Source organism: Rhinoderma darwinii, chromosome 1 (genome assembly GCF_050947455.1).
Source record: "Rhinoderma darwinii isolate aRhiDar2 chromosome 1, aRhiDar2.hap1, whole genome shotgun sequence".
In the NCBI taxonomy this organism is placed as follows: Eukaryota; Metazoa; Chordata; class Amphibia; order Anura; family Rhinodermatidae; genus Rhinoderma; species Rhinoderma darwinii.
In genome coordinates, this window is record NC_134687.1 from 67,461,748 (window position 1) to 67,479,336 (window position 17,589).

Sequence of the window (17,589 nt, forward strand, 5' to 3'; positions counted from 1 at the left end):
TCTATAGTAGCGTGTGAATTTATGACCCTTAAAGGTGCCCAACTGCCCACTAATCTGTATGAAGATAAATGATATATCTTCATTTGACATATATTTATGTAAATTTGTTATGGGTATATGAAAAAAAGTGTAACAGGACTCACTGTCATATGCAATGCTGGGATAGAAGATAGATAGATAGATAGATAGATTCACGATACAGATGTGTCCTTCCTTACCTTTACTCCTATCTCAACATATCCTGAGATGTGTGTCGCAAGATAGCTTTGAAAAAAACAAAAACATGATTACGCGTTACTATGTCACGAGATGTCTGTATGTGTCTATGTGTGGTCACCCACATTTTTATATTTTTTGATAAAATTAATGGCATGGAACAGATTTTAGTTTATAGAACCTAGTTCATCAAAATTATCTAAGGAAAACTGTCCTTGTTGCCCATTGCAACCAGAGGACAACTTTCATATTTTCTATCTGCCCTGTGATTGGTTGCTGTAGGCAACAAGGCCAGTCTTTCTGTTAGACTGTTTTGATAAATGAAAATATAATTACTGTAAGATTTTCTTTACATGAACTGTATATTGTTTTCTCCGCTCCCTTCCAACCCTACAACATACAGTACGTACTGCATAAAATCCAATTTTCAATATTGAATTTGCATTTTGTTCCAGTCCACTACCACCTTAGAATACGGGCGCATTGTGATTTACACTACAAGTCTGCGAGTGGTACGAAACACCTTTGAAAGGTGTGAAATAGTCCGGAAAATCTTCCAGAATCACAGAGTAAAATTTGAGGATAAGAATATTGCCCTTAATAGTGAATATGGGAAAGAGGTTGATGAGAGATGTCGCCGGGTGTCTGAAATGCCATCTCTACCTGTTGTATTCATTGATGGCCATTATCTTGGGGTGAGTGAGTATTATTATTAATATTATTATTATATTTTATCTAATTTGGACCAAGATATTTTAGATTAATTTAAGGGTGGGTTCAAACTTTGCATTAGTATGCTAATACATTCTAAATTTAAAATAACAACGAAAGATTTTAATCCCATGAATTGTAGTACAAAACAAAAATATAAAAAAATACCTAAAAATACCACCAAAAAATTACAATAAATGTGATTATTTAGTATGAAATAAAGTTTACTATGCATATGTTACATGAAAACAAAAACCATACAGTACACATATGTGAACAGTATAAAAATGTAAGAAAAAAAAATAATGAAATGTATACTTTATATTTCTATAAATTACACAATAACATATATGAACCCACAGGCGGAACTTATAAAATGTACAATTTCTCTCGCATTAAACAAGGCCTTTTTACAGATATGTCAATAAAAAAAAAAAAAGTTATGGCTGCTGAAATGCGGAGAGTCAATTAAGGCCTAAACAGGCTTGGTTGCTAAAACACTGAGACTTTTTATCACTTTACAAAAAAAAAAAAAAAACAGTACCAACTATCACTTAAAAAGCAGTAGCGACTATTTCCTTTCAGATAGTAAAAAGAAAGTATCTTGAAAATCGCTCAGTCATTAATGTGGAAAAATGTGCATCCATTTGACTGCTGCAGCTAATCATTGGCCTCAGCGGTCTATTGTTATACACGCATATGTATATGTATACATGCATGTCATTGCTGCAGCAAAGTAAGCAAAGACCGGTGGGGACCACCAGAGCATCGCTGCTGGAGCGGCGGGGGATTTAATTGGGGATTAATTGAGTTCTGGTAATGGTGGCGAATTTCAGGAACACCGCTTTAAACGGGTTGTCTCCTTTGATATTTTAGCGACTCCCGGCAACTCTGGCAAACAACTTAAATTTTTGGAGAGGTCCTCTCTGTCCAGACATTTAGGAAATGTAGTATTACGTGGTGGCCATTCAAGTCCGTCAGAACGGGAGCACTCTGTTCTGGCTCATAGAGGGGGTTTTAGAGTCTATCTTAGCCATTCAGCTTCAGATTAAGCACGATTTTAGCTTAATGTAACCTTTTTTTAGTTCATGCTCCAGGCTGGTGATTTGTATGGACAGACTTCAACAACACAGCTAAATATTATACCAATTTATTTGCTTGTTATATATCGTGGATAATTATATAGATATTATTCTGCAAAGATAAATCAGAGAATGTCACCGCTGAATCACTGTGATATATGCCTAATGAAATCACAATTATTACTCATCTTTCCTCATTCCAGTTGTGGTCCGCATGTTTGCTTCCCTAATACACAATGACATCATGTCTATCGTTTCTCTAGGACTTCAAAGCTGTTGCTATGGCAAACGGTATGACCCGATGACATCATCAGGCAGTGTATTTTTAATCCAAACTCAATCAGACATTCCTTTTTCAGGCTTCACTGCTCTAGCCTTAAATTGGCCTGTTATTCCTGTGCTGTTATAATCTATTGTTGTGTCATATGCTTGGTTTCTTTGCCCTGGGTCTGGTCTGTTCTCTGTCTCTGTCATCTGGCCTCTAGTTTTGACTCTGGTCTGTTCTTTTATTCCTGGATCTTTTCATTCTCCTGTTAAAAACTTTTTGACGCTGTGACCTAGAATTTCGAGAATTGGAGAAATAAGGCCATGTCTCCTTGTGGGGGTTAATAGTGAAGTCTAGACTTCATTCTTAAAACCAGCCCTAATCCAAGCCCCTTGAAAAGGCATAGAACAGAACAGAAAATGAGGGAGCAAAGTAATATTTAGTTCATATATTATACTCATTAAATTTTTCCCAGTACCCTTTTTTATTCTGGCCACAGATCAATTCATAGTGTTATTTCAGACATAGCCCAGATTTAAGGACTGTCAGTGTTCAGCATGGTTGTACAGCACCACCTGCCTAATGAACACAGACACTACAGAAATAAAATGGATATTAAACCCTTAAAGACGAAGGACGGATATATCCATCCTATGCAAGAGCTAGTTCCCGCATAAGGACAGATATATCCGTCCTCCGATGGGTACTGCCAGTGTACCCACGCGATCAGCGGCATTTGCACGGCTGTTATACACAACCTGGCTCCTGCCCCAACTGCCAGAATCGAAGCGCGCTCCTATTCCGTCAGTTTAACCCATTAGATGCCACTGTCAATAGCGACAGCGGCATCTAATGTGTTTGACAGAGGGAGGGAGTTCCCTCCGTCACCCCATCGGCTCCCCCGCAAAGAAATCGTGGGGCGCCATTGGGTTTCCATGGCAGCCGGGGGCCTAACAAAGGCCCCCAGGTCTGCCTTCGGCATCTGCTGATTAGGTCATGCCAGAGACATGGCCTAATAGATAACAGATTGCCTGTCAGTTTTACTCTGGCAGGCAATAATGCTTTGGTATACTAAGTATATCAAAGCATTATATAAGCGATCAGCAGATCGCAAAGTAAAGTCCCCTAGTGGGACAAAAAAAAAGTTAAATAGTTAAATAAAGTTTATGAAAAAAAAAAAAGATTACAGTAAAAATAAAATAAAACCACTTGTTTTCCTCCAAAAAGTAATTTTATTTAGTAAAAGTGTCAAAACAAATAACACATACACGTATATGGTATCGCCACCATCGATCAAACAATAAAATTAACACATTAATTAAACCGTCAGATGAACAGCGTCCAAAAAAAACGCAAAAAACAACAGCAAAATTATTTTTTTCTCCAATTCCCCCCATAAAAAATAAAATAAAAGTTAATCAATAAGTTAATCAGGAGGAAAGACCCAACTGTCATAAACAAATAGTTTTATAACCACCTTCGCCTTGTCTCTCAATATACAGCACTCAATGAGATTAACTCTAATTAGACGAGTGATACAATAGAAGATTTTTCCCATGCACATTTTTTCTTGCCAATGAGGGCGTAGTGTAAAAAATAAATCCATAGCTCTATAGTCTTTTCTGATCTTTTGGGGGACAAAATGTATGTGAAAAATGAGCATAACATAACAAATTAAAACAAAGAATGATGCTGCCAATACAAACTGTTGCCTTACCTTACCAACCAACACTATGATTATTATATATTAAAATGACCAAAATTGAAAGGGGAACCCATTTTAAGACTTTATTTTATTGGACTAATAAAAATTAAAAGGGTTGTCTCATCTTTTCATAGGCCCTATTAGGCCATATGTTAGTCATAGAGGAGGTCCTCTCTTGGGACCGCCCTCTATGAGTCAGAACATAATCGTCAGAGGTGAAAATTATGGTCAGCCGGAGTTTCCACAGGTATTTGGATGACCCTAACCAGAGGCGTAGCTAGGTTCTCCTGCACCCGGGGCAAAGATTCAGATTCGCACCCCCCAACTTATTTCCCGACATCTCCTTCCCCCTCGCCATGTTTGCTTACTCTACGAATCAGTGAGGTGTCATTTTTTTTTTCACAATTTTTTTAATGTAACTCGAGCATAAAAGCATTTCTACATTTTACAAGCGATATAGTTATATAATGTAATTAACATAACAATAAATTAAAATAAAATAAATTAAAGAGGCCACACACAGCCCCCTGTAGATAGTGCCACACACAGCCCCCCTTGTAGATAGTGCCACACACAGCCCCTCTCTTGTAGATAGTGCCGCACACATCCCCCCTTGTAGATAACGCACACACAGCCCCCGTTGTAAATAGTGCCACACACAGCCCGCTTCCCCCCTTGTAGATAGCGGCACACTCCCCCCCTTGTAGATAGTGCCACACACAGCTTGCTGCCCCTTTGTAAATAGCGCCACACTCCCCCTTGTACTTAGCGCCACACTGTAAACAGAGTGGAGAGCGGTAGCCTACCGCTACCACTCTCCGCTCTGCCTGGCGTGACTTACCAGAGGAGCCGAGGAGGTCATGCGGCGCAGGCAGCGGCGGAGTTCCTTCTGACTAGGGTTGGTGACAGCCAGGGCCGGCCTTAGCTTGCATGGTGCCCTGTGCGGGACTCTCTATTGCCGCCCCCTACACAAACCAAAAATTAACCACATATATGGGCACGATGGAACATATATACTGTACATACATAAATACAAATATTTAGACATACAGGCAAATATACATACACACATTCTGGAATATATACATACAGGTAAATATATAGACACATATATACACACACACCGGCAGATAAATACACAGACAGGGACATATACAAATACATAAAAGGCACATATATACTAGCAAAAAGACACATTCACAAACAGACCCATATATATCTACACAGGCACATATATACCCAGTACAGATAATGTAGTTATGTCACCTGCAGTCCTATGTAACACCACAGATAACACAGTAATAACTGAGAACAGATAATGTAGTAGTGTTACCTGCAGTCCTATGTAACACCACAGATAACACAGTGATTACTCTCTGAGTACAGATAATGTAGTTATGTCACCTACAGTCCTATGTAACACCACAGGTAACTCAGTGATAATGTTCTGAGTACAGATAATGTAGTTGTCACCTGCAGTCCTATGTAACACCACAGATAACACAGTGATAACTCTCTGAGTACTGATAATGTAGTTATGTCACCTGCAGTCCTATGTAACACCACAGATAACACAGTAATAACGCTCTGAGTACAGATAATGTAGATGTAAGAAACAGACACACACACACACACACACACACACACACACACACACACACACACACACACACTGTAACATATACACATACAAACACAGAGACACATACTGTATACATACTGTATACACACTACACACACATATACACACAGACACTCACCATGACTCCTTGCTGACAGCATTACAGGTCAGGACGGGCTGTGGGCGGAGCTTCCTCCTCTGCTTCTCGGCTGTTATTTACTCCGGGTGTGTAACAGCAGAGCTCAGAGTAGACGCAGAGCCCAGTGGTGCCCCCTACATGCTGGGAGGGTGCAGCACGGGAGTGGACCAGTCTAGTCCCCTGACCTTAGTCATCTGACCTCATGTCACTGACGTGAGGTCAGGTGACAGGTAAGGTGTCTAGACCGGTCCACTCCCTGGCCGTCACAGACCCCAGTCAGAACGCTGCTGCGTGATTTCCTGGCTCTTCCTAAAGCTACTGCAGGTGTCCGACATACAGGGCGCCTATCAGCAGCGATCAGCTGCTCTGCGGCGCCCCCTCCTTCCATACAAGCTTGTTGCGCTTGGGGCACATGCCCCGCCTGCCCCTCCCTAGCTACGCCCCTGACCCTAACCCTATGAAATAAAACATATATTGTTTAAAATAGTACTTACATCAACAGGAGGAAAACCCAGTGCTATTGTGGTTAAACAAAATGTAATATCTAATGAGAAAACACAGTATTTATTTAAGAAGCAAAGTTACTAATTTAGCTAGAATATCTGGGATTTACTTATTTAGCTCTTGTGATTGGCCCATTACAAAAAACTGGTGTCTGTGATCAGGTTTTCTATACCTTCAGTGTCCAGTTTTCCTAAATGTGCTTGCATCTTATCCTTTCCAATGGACAATAATGAATTATTCTAGGAAGCACACACACATTATAATATACATGAACGTATACAGTACAATAAACTAATATTTGTATGTTTTATGCATTTAATTTAAAAACTACAATAAAACTGAACAATATACAATAGGCAAAACTCTCATTGGTTTTGTTATATACATTATTTCAGGGTGCTGAAAAAATACTATCAATGAATGAATCAGGAGAACTTCAGGACCTGCTCATGAAGATTGAGGTGATTGAACTGCTAGCAATTATGTGTGATGTACACTTTCTCATGTCTCCTGCAGCATGTACGTACGTACGTACGTACGTACGTACGTACGTACGTACGTACACACACACACACACACACACACACAGTTACTACTCTATTTTGTTTATATTACTACAGACACTAATTTTTCCAACGTATGATAATCTAATAGTATACCTGATATATATCAACTTTGTAATTGACTTACTGTTAAAAATGTGTTGTTTGATCCCTGAAAATTCTGTGTGAATTTACTGCCACTAGGTGTCGCCTTTCCTATAATTTACTGTCCACTCTCTGTTGTCAAGCATAATCCATCCCTATTTACAGAGCAGAGAATATGGACTGCAGGTAGTGGGGGGGGGTGTCTCTTCACTGCCTCACCATAAAAGTCTATGAAGAGGATGGAGGGAGCAGGGAGAGAGAAAGAGACACAGATACGCTGCCCATAGAAGACTATGGAGAGGGGAGGGGAGCAGGAGGAGGTAGCACAAGCAGAATGAGAAAGGAGACACAGAAACGCTGCCCATAGAAGTCTATGAAGAGGGGAGGGGGAGCAGGGAGAGAAACACACAAACACACTGCCTATAGAAGCCTATAGGGAGGGAGGGGAGTGCAGGAGCAAAGAATAGACACAAGCTGCTGGTAAGAGTTCTATCTTAACCCAGTACTGGATTCTCAACTACACTGCTCCTTCCTTCTAAGTTTATTCATGCTGCTGCAGCTTCTATATACGCTATATGGGCAAAAGTATTGCGATACACATCTTGAATCATTAAATTCAGGTGTTTTATTCAGTCCCATTGCCACAGGTGTATAAAATCCAGCACTAGCCATACAGTCTGCCTTTACAAACAGTTGTGAAAGAACGGGTCGTTGTAAAGAGATCACTGAATTCCAGCGTGGTACTGTAATAGGATTCCACCATTGCAACAAGTCAGTTCATGAAATTTCTTCCCTCCTAGATCCATGATCATCTGTGAGTGGTATTATTGCAAAGTGAAATAATTTATTAAGCACAGCAACTCAGCTATGAAGTGGCAGACCATGTAATGTTACAGAGCGGGGTCACCGGGAGCTTCATTGTATGGGTTTCCATTTCCGAGCAGCTGCATGCAAGCCTTACATCACCAAGCACAATCCCAAGAGTCGGATGGAGTGATGTTAAGCACGCCACCACTGGACTCTGGAGCAGTGGAAACGTTTTCTGTGGATTGATGCATCACATTTCTCTATCTGGCGGTCTGATGGATGAGTTGGTTTGGCCAATACCAGGAGAACATTACCTGCCTGACTACTTTGTGCTGACTGTAAAGTTTGGTGGAGGAGGGATAATGCTGTGGAATTTTTTTTCAGGGTTTGGCCTAAGCCCCTTATTTCCAGTGAAAAGAAATCTTAATTCTTTAGCATACCAACACATTTTAAACAATTGTAGCTTCCAACTTTGTGGGAACAGTTTGGGGTTTGTCCCTTTTCTGTTCCAGAATGACTGTGCCCCAGTTCACAAAGCAAGGTTCATAAAGACATATTTCGGTGGGTTTGGTGTGGAAGAACTTGACTTGCCCGCACAAAGCCCTGACCTCAACCCCATCAAACACGTTTGGGATAAACTAGAACAGAGATTGCAAGCTAAGCCCTCTCGTCCAACATCAATGTCTGACCTTGCAAATGCTCTTCTGTTAGAATGGGCAAAAATTCCCACAGACATAGTCCAACATTTTCTAGAAAGCTTTCCTAGAGGAGTGGAAGTTGTTTTAGATGCAAAAGTGGGAAAAACTCCATATTAATGCCTATGGCTCTAGAATGTGATGACATAAAAGCTCCTGTAGGTGTAATAATGTAGGTGTCACAATGTTTTTTTCCATATAGTGAAGATAGAGCCTTCAGGTGTGATTTTGTCTGGTGGAACCAAAGAACACCAGTCCAACATTGCAGCCGTCTGTTTTTTTTTCTTTACAATCAGAATAGTGTAGCATGCTGTGCTATTGAAAGCTTTACCGCCTATTATTATTATTATTATTATTATTATTATTATTATTTTTGTTGTTGTTCTAAATCTCTATAAAGTATGTGTTTACAGAGAAAATAATCAATGACATTTTGAACTTCGAAAAATACAAACAAGTTACAGAAACACTTGAGCAATTTAGTAAAGAACACAAATAGGTTCTCATACATTAATAAACTACATATTGTTATTTAAAGAGTAACTAAACTTTTAAAAAACCTTTGACATGTCATAGTGACGTGTCAGAAGTTTTGATTGGTTGGGGTCGTGGTGAGCACGGTGTCGCTTAGTTTCTGATCGGCTTTACGGGGAAAGCTGACCCAACGGTGTACGGGCTCCTAGACTTTCTATTGAGCATGTACATCGCTGGCTTGGCTTTCCAAGAAAAGACGATCAGAAATCAGGCAGCACAGTCCCTACCTGAGCGCTTCTACTGCTTCATTTTAGCGATTGGTGGGGGTTTTAGTGCTTGGACCCCCACCGATCAAAACTTTTGACATGCCACCGTGACATGTCAAAAGTTTTTAAGAAGTTTTTAAAAAGTTTAGTTAACCTTTTAGGTGGGGGGGGGGGACGGACATATCATGTGTCAATGTGTATATTTTGTGACATAAGACCCTAATGCACCCCGTTGGTCTGATATGTTTAGTAATGTATATCTTTCTTTCTTTATGCAGAGAGTGCAGCACCCTCACGCATGTGCCTCTTGTGGGGGGTTTGGCTTCCTTCCTTGTCTAGTGTGCCACGGAAGCAAGATGTCAGTGTTCCGAAACTGCTTCACGGACTCTTTTAAAGCTTTAAAGTGCACAGCGTGCAATGAGAATGGGCTACAACGCTGTAAAAGCTGCACTGGTTAAGAAAAAAAAGACAAATGTTCTTTGCTAAGATTCATTTTGAAATACACCATTTCTTATACATTTTTTAAGGTGATATTTGCATAAATAAAGGGAATTTGTACATTTTAGTTTCTCATTGTTTTATAAAAAAAGACAATCACTTTAAAGTGTAACTAGATTCATAATTAACCATATCTCTACTTGCTGACGTACATATATTTGTCCAGTTTGCATTATTCTAGTGGATAGAGATGACTGTATCAGTGAGAAATTGGGCGCTATGTAGACAGGCAGATTTTTTTTTATTATGGAACATCATTGTGCAGCTTATAAGACATTAATAGAAACTTTGTACTTTGGTAGTATGCCAACAAAGTAATTGTTCACTAATTTGCTCAGCTCTCCTAACAGATAAGCTTTTAGCTAACATCAGACATATTGAAATGTATTACACTAAATTTGTCAGGCCAAAGGCTGTTTGAACTTATAAACACTTGATCCAGAAATATACTGGGAGATGATGTCATTTTGCTTTAGCTGTAAAAGACATTAGTGACAAGAAGTTTTATGTCAAGAAAGGGAGCGGTGTGGATGCTTGGATTAGTGTAAAGGGGGTTTTACACTGGACGATTATCGGGCAGACGGGCGTTCACAGAACGCTCGTTGCCGATAATTGCCCAGTGTAAACAGGGGAACGATCAGCAGATGAATGAGCAACTGTGCCCAGTGTAATCAGCAGCTCGATCATCTGCTGGTTGTATCATTTTAAAAAAGTTAAATATTATCGTTGTTGGCAGCACATCCCCCTGTGTAAACAGGGGGACACGCTGCCAACATGACAATAATGTATGGGGACGAGCAATCGGAGTAACGACCGCTCGTCCCCATCCATAGCTCCATGTGACAGAAGCAAACAAGTGCCGATCAACAATGTCTCGTTGATCGGCGCTCGCTGCACCGGCCGCTTATCGGCCTGTGTAAAAGGGCCTTTAGTGACCATTGGACGCCAGAAACTGGGGCACTAAACCACTAGATACAAGGGATTGGGCATCAAATAATTGAACCAAGGAATAGAGTTCTAAACAACTGGACTGCAGGAAATGGGGTGCCAAATCTCTGGATATTAGGAGCTAAGGAAGTAAACCTTTGGACATCAAAGGTGTGACCCGTACAATACCCCCGTAAAGGGCATCTATTATAAGGGTCTCAATGATACAGCTCTTAAAAAAACTATGGTTTAGTAAATAAATGGAACATAAGGAAGACAAGATCTGATGTAGGTATATTTACTTACTTGTCATCTTGCCTTTCATATTTTAAACAGTAACAGTGTTAATACCATTAAGAATGATGGTGGACTGATAGCTACCAAGACGTAGCTTACTTTCTTATCTTCTTCCTGTTTGATTATTGAAGAAAAGTATTGCCAGGGATCTCAGATACATTTGTAGTTTTTCCATCATTAAATATATAGTTGTAATCACCAAATGCAATGTTGTTAACCTTAGAATGGGGATTAAGGTTTCTAAGGTACCATTCATCAAGCTCCATGATTATCTAATATATATATTTTTTGATGGAATGTGCTTAATAAGAGGTAGTAAAAACAAAAACTGTCCTCTCTCAACAACAAAAAAAAAATGAAAATAATCTATCAATGTAAAGTACTTGTGGACAATTGTAAGTCTGTTTTGAAAATCACCAGGTCTTCCTTATTAATGTGCCAGATGTTCTCAGTTTTTGGTCCTTCAACCATAATAAGTCTTTCTCAAGACAATACATCACAAATGTACCTCAAGGTCCCTCAATATCTTTCTGGGCGGCCATCAGCAGGATGAGCAGTCACAATGCAAATCAGGAGAAATTTAGTAATATTTAGTAATATTTTCTGGAATTTGTTCCGACTGCAAAAATCAAGAAGGGCCAAATGCACTTTTACTGACACACATAAAACATTTGTTGCTTAAATCCGTAAATAGGGAGATGCCTGATCAGCCGCACAAAATGCAAATGATTTATTAAAGTTGCCGCCACTTTTCTGTACGGAACAATGGTGCACCGTGCTTTTGCTCAGTATCCTGCAGTATAAATGTCATCGGAAGATATGGTGCTACGATCTGAATGAGGCCATGTCGTGAGTATGGTGGATATTTAGTACCTCTATATTTAGTAGAATAAGGTGATTCATTTTTAAGGTAAAATCCCTCTACAATCACAGCAACGCCGCATTTATTTTTGTTTTGGGTATGAGAGACAATACATAATATTTTTTTCTCCACATTACTTTTACTTTTTTATCTGTTGCCGCATGTTTTAACCTTAGTGTTGAATAATGTATTTCTTTTGCAAGCCGTGCATTACAAATTCCTGTGCATTATAAATAATGTAGGAGGTTTCCCACTGAATGCTTTTGTGGTTTCATTACGTAGCTTAGTCAAAGTGCATATGTTGTAATTATCATTAGTGAAGGGGAAACACAACCAGAACCATAACAGATGGATCCTATTTATAGGCGCTCATCTGATCTGTGCTTTGAAACTGTTATTATGGTACAGTTTTAATATATCACATTGAGTACTGCCTCAATATGTTCACATTCTAAGCAATTTGTATAGTGAAAAATAGATTACAAAACACTAGCAGATAGAGAAAAGAAGGAATAGACTGAGGATATAGAGTGGAGGTCTAAATAATCATACCCTTTAAATGCACTGAACTCTATTGCTGCTGAGTGTAGTCCTGGTGGATGGGTGCCCTATTGGGGTGGGTTGGGGCCCTATTCCAAGATATGCTATGATGCCCCATGGGTGCTTGTAACCAGGGGCGTAGCTATAGGGGTCGTAATTGCAACTGGGCCCTCAAAGCCAGGGGGCGTGCCACCCCCCACACCCCATCTATTAAAAGAATTACGTCCGAAAATAGCGCCTCAATAGCGTTGACAAACATCTGCCCATTGAAAGCAATGGGCAGACGTTTGTCTGTTCACACGAGGCGTATATTTACGCGCCGCTGTCAAATGACGGCGCGTAAATAGACGCCCGCGTCAAAGAAGTGACCTGTCACTTCTTTGGGCGTAATTGGAGCCGTTACTCATTGACTCCAATGAATAGCAGCGCCAATTACATCCGTAATGGATGCGGCGTTCAAGCGCCTGCACATGCCGTTACGGCTGAAATTACGGGGATGTTTTCAGGCTGAAACATCCCCGTAATTTCAGCCGTTACGGATGCCCTCGTGTGAACATACCCTGAATGTCATATGGATGTCATGGAGGGAGAGAGTAGCTCTCACTCTGGCAGATCCTACCCATCATCAATACTACTTCTACCTGCAGGGGCAGTGGCAAAAACCTAATTGGGTAGTTCTTAATTGAAAAAGGGTTGTCTTGATCAAATCTCCTTTAATGCAAAGTATTTATTAAAAGACTCACTTTTTACATAGATTATATCTATATATAAATTTACAAATTACAGTTGAAGTTTCTTTCAATAGTTGTGATGTGTACTTTTACCATTACAAATACAGATTTCTTAAAGTGCACCCAATTGTCTGAATAAAGATAAAAGAAAAAACATAAAAGGTCACTGGTGCTCGATGATAATTAATACATTGGTACAGAATCACAACTTCATTCTTTATTTAAATTCTTAAAAATATTGAAATTATTTTTTTATTAAATCCACATTCAATGACCCAGCAGGATTAATACAGACTTTCACCAGATGGCACTAGCGTGCTTTAAAGAAAAAAGAAATGCATGTGTCAACACAGAGTAGAACATGCAGGATAATTAAACTAGTCATATCTACGGTAGTTATTATGACGTAGATTCACTTGGAAAGAGATTTGTTACTGTTTAATTTAGATTATAAGCATAAGTACGCATTGGATTCAAATTCAGAAAGTAAGTCTGATTATGATGAAATCTAAAACAACTGTAAGTGACTTGTGCTTTATACATGTCACTAACTATATTATGTTACAGGAGCCGGTTCCTGTCCACCAGCTGTATATATAAACTGCCGGCCGTCGAGGTCCTTAAAACCCGTGCCATAGCAGATATACGGCGCAGGTTTTAGCTGATCGGGTAGCTGAATGTCGGGTGCCCAGCAGTCAGTGACTGCCAAGGACCTTGAGGTGCTGCTTCTGTCTACTCTGATCGCTTCTACACAGCGCTCAAAGAGCGCTGTGAATAGAACAGAGGCATGCCTCTATTGGTCCTGGTGATCACTGGCGTAGCTATAGGGGTCGCAGCGGTCGCAATTGCGTCCAGGCCCCGAAGCCAGGGGGGCCCACAGCCCCCCGCACCACATCAATAAAAAGTTACTATAGTAACTCGGGCCGCGGGCCCCTGTTACTATAGTAACAGACTGTACTTACCTTCCTGGTTCCGGATCGCAGCGGAGGTCCTGACGTCAAACGCTGTGCGCAGCGCATGACGTCACAGCGCTATGCGCCGCGCACAGCATCGAGACGACAGAACTACCGCCGCGGCTGAAGAGGAAGGTAAGATTAGTAGCCCTGACTGGCGGGGTCCGACTCCCGGGATCTGCCAATCAGCTGTTTTGAAGGGGCCGCAGCACTCGTACGAGAGCTGCTCCCCTTCATTCCGGTCACTTCATTCCGGTCACACTGTGAATCTGTGTCGGCGATTCACAGTGTGAGCGAGTAGTGAAATGAAGGGGAAGCAGCTCTCATACGAGTGCTGCGGCCCCTTCAAAACAGCTGATTGGCAGGTCCCGGGAGTCGGACCCCGACACATCAGCTATTGATGGCCTATCCTATGGATAGGCCATCAATGTTTAGGGACTGCACAACCCCTAAGCCTACGATGTAGCAGGCTTAGGGGGCCCATGAGACAGGATCACAGATTGTGTGACCCTGTCTGCTGGGCCCTGTATCTAAACCAATCACATGGTAGGCTTAGATACATGGCCCATGCGTGATCCTGTCTGCTGGGCCCTGTATCTAAGCCAATCACATGGTAGGCTTAGATACATGGCCCATGTGTGATACTGTCTGTGGGACCCTGTATCTAAGCCTACCACACTGTAGGTTTAGATACAGGGTCCAGCACACAGTAATCTTATACTGTATAAGATTACTGTCTGCTGGACCCTGTATCTAAGTCTACCTTGTGGTAGGCTTAGATACAGGGTCCCACAGACAGTATCACACATGGGCCCTGTATCTAAGCCTGTGTTACTAATCGTTATTTTTGTGTGTTTTCTAACAGGTTCGGTCGTTGGACTACGGTGGATTCCAGGACTACTTCGATGACGGCTTTTTTTTATTATCAATAAAATGGTTAATGAGGGTTGTGTGTTTTTTTTTTATTTCAATAAAATATTTTTTCTATGTCTTTGTTTTTTTTAAAACTTTATTACTACCGCCTTAGTAATGGCCGCCGGCTGATTGACAGCATCCATTGCTAAGGCGGGGCTTAGTGTTAGCCGATGCAGAGGCGAACACTAACCCCCTTTATTATCCCGGTACCCACCGCCACCAGGGGTGCTGGGAAGAGCCGGGTACGATCCAGTACCTGACCATCTGTAGTGATGGTCGGCCACTGGGGCGGCCGCAGGCTGGTAGTATCAGGAGGGGAAAGGCCAAAAACAGTGGCCCTTCCCACCCTGGTAATGCTAGGCTGCTGCTGCTTTATTGTATCTAGCTGGTTATGAAAAATGGGGGGGACCCCACGTCATTTAAAAAAAAATAATAATAATAATAATTGGAAAGAACGATGTCGCGTCCCCGCCCAATTTTCATAACCAGCCAAATACAACACAGCAGCAGCAGGCAGCATTACCAGGGTGGGAAGGGCCACTGTTTTTGGCCTTCCCCAGACTAATACTACCAGCCTGCGGCCACCCCGGTGCCTGCCCGTCGCTGCAGATGGTCGGGTATTGGTTCATACCCGACTCTTCCCAGTACCCCAGGTGGCGGTGGGTACCGGGGTAATAATGGGGGTTAGTGTTGGCCTCTGCACCTGCTAACGTTAAGCCCCGCCTTAGTAATGGAGGTTGTCAATCAGCCAGCGGCCATTACTAAGGCGGTGATAATAAAGTTTAAAAAGATACAAGCACATAGAAAAAATATTTTATTGAAATAAAAAAACACAACCCTCATTTACCATTTTATTGAGAATAAAAAAAAAGCTGTCATTGAAGTCCTCGTATCCGAAGTCCAACAACCGAACCTGTAAAAAAACACAAACACGCAAAAATAATCAGTAACACATAAAGAAGCAAAATTATTATTCTTACCTTTCCTGGGTCCAACGCTGGAGCCGCAATGTCAGCGAGCTGAGCCCTGTATCTAATCCAATCATGTGTGATACAGTCTGCTGAGCCCTGTATCTAATCCTATCATGTGTGATACTGTCTGCTGGGCCCTATATCTAATCCTATCATGTGTGATACTGTCTGCTGGGCCCTATATCTAATCCTATCATGTGTGATACTGTCTGCTGTGCCACTGTATCTAATCCTATCATGTGTGATACTGTCTGCTGAGCTGTGTATCTAATCCTATCATGTGTGATACTGTCTGCTGAGCCACTGTGTCTAATCCTATCATGTGTGATACTGTCTGCTGAGCCAATGTATCTAATCCTATCATGTGTGATACTGTCTGCTGAGCCACTGTATCTAATCCTATCGTGTGTGATACTGTCTGCTGAGTCATTGTATCTAATCCTATCATGTGTGATACTGTCTGCTGAGCAACTGTATCTAATTCTATCATGTGTGATACTGTCTGCTGAGCCAATGTATCTAATCCTATCCATAGTTTATAGGGTCGTAGTGCTATAGATATGCTATGCTGTCTCCTATACACATTTTTTTTTTTGGGTGGACACATATGTATTGGGGCTATTTCCCCTGACATTTTAAGCCCTGAGGGTATGTTCACACGGCAGCGTCCGTTACGGCTGAAATTACGGTGCTGTTTTCAGGAGAAAACAGCACCGTAATTTCAGCCGTAAAGGCATGTGCAGGCGTCTTTTGCTGCGTCCATTACGAACGTAATTGGAGCTGTTTTTCTATGGAGTCCATGGAAAACGGCTCCATTTACGTCTGAAGAAGTGACAGGCGCTTCTTTGACGCGGTCGTCTTTTTTACGCGCCGCCTTTTGACAGCGGCGCATAAAAAAAATGACCGTCGGCACAGAACATCGTAAGACCCATTCAAATGAATGGGCAGATGTTTGCCAACGCTTTTGAGCCGCATTTTCGGACGTAATTCAATGCTAAAACGCCCGAATTACGTCCGTAAATAGTGTGTGTGAACCGAGCCTTAGTGACGCCCCGGCTGCTAGTGCTGCATTGTTGGGTCACTTAGGAGACCCAGCGATGCAGCTGAAAGCTGCGGACCGTCGGCCATGAGGAGTTTGCGGGGGGGGGGGGCCCAATAAGAACTTTTGCATCGGGGCCCATGAGCCTTTAGCTACGCCCCTGCCGGTGATCATGTGACTGGTCACATGATTGCCAGCATGCCGTTAGTGGCAGGTTGCTGCTAGGTCTAACTAGACCCAGTACAGCCCTATTAGTGACAATAGTCACTATAAGAGGGCTGATTTCCCCTGTAACTGGGGCTGCCAGTTACCGTGAAAAAATAAGGTGTAAAAGAAAAAAAAATAACCTTTGAGGGACAGACCATAATAATAACAACAAAATTAAATTAAATTAAAGTGCAACAAAACAAAATAATAAATATATATAAAATACCCACCCCAAAAAAAGGTCGTCGTCCCCCCCGCCAATCATTGTCCTAATGCTAGCCCTAACTGATTTATCCTGAAATAGACATGTAATATATAGCCGTTTAACTAACACGTGCAAAAAATGGCTAAACAGGGTCTGGTCCTAAAGGCTCAAAATAGCCCGGACCCGAACCGTGAATTTCCACCTTTTAACGCAATGTCATATTTACGTCCAATATTATGTGCTGATTCATTTCTTATTACATCTTTGTAGCAGCCGGCACTTAGTATTTCCGTTAAATTGCTCCAAACCTCC

The 17,589-nt window shown here is 41.4% G+C and overlaps 1 protein-coding gene across 1 annotated transcript in view; it reads left to right on the plus strand.

Moving 5' to 3' along the window:
• The window catches only part of GRXCR1 (glutaredoxin and cysteine rich domain containing 1), a 73,718-nt gene extending 64,128 nt beyond the window's left edge, over positions 1 to 9,590 (plus strand). The window contains exons 3-5 of the mRNA XM_075849598.1: positions 672 to 911; positions 6,639 to 6,704; positions 9,411 to 9,590. Coding sequence (XP_075705713.1) covers positions 672 to 911; positions 6,639 to 6,704; positions 9,411 to 9,590 — 486 coding nt within the window. The remainder of the gene's footprint in view (positions 1 to 671; positions 912 to 6,638; positions 6,705 to 9,410) is intronic.
• The last annotated feature ends 7,999 nt before the right edge of the window (positions 9,591 to 17,589 follow it).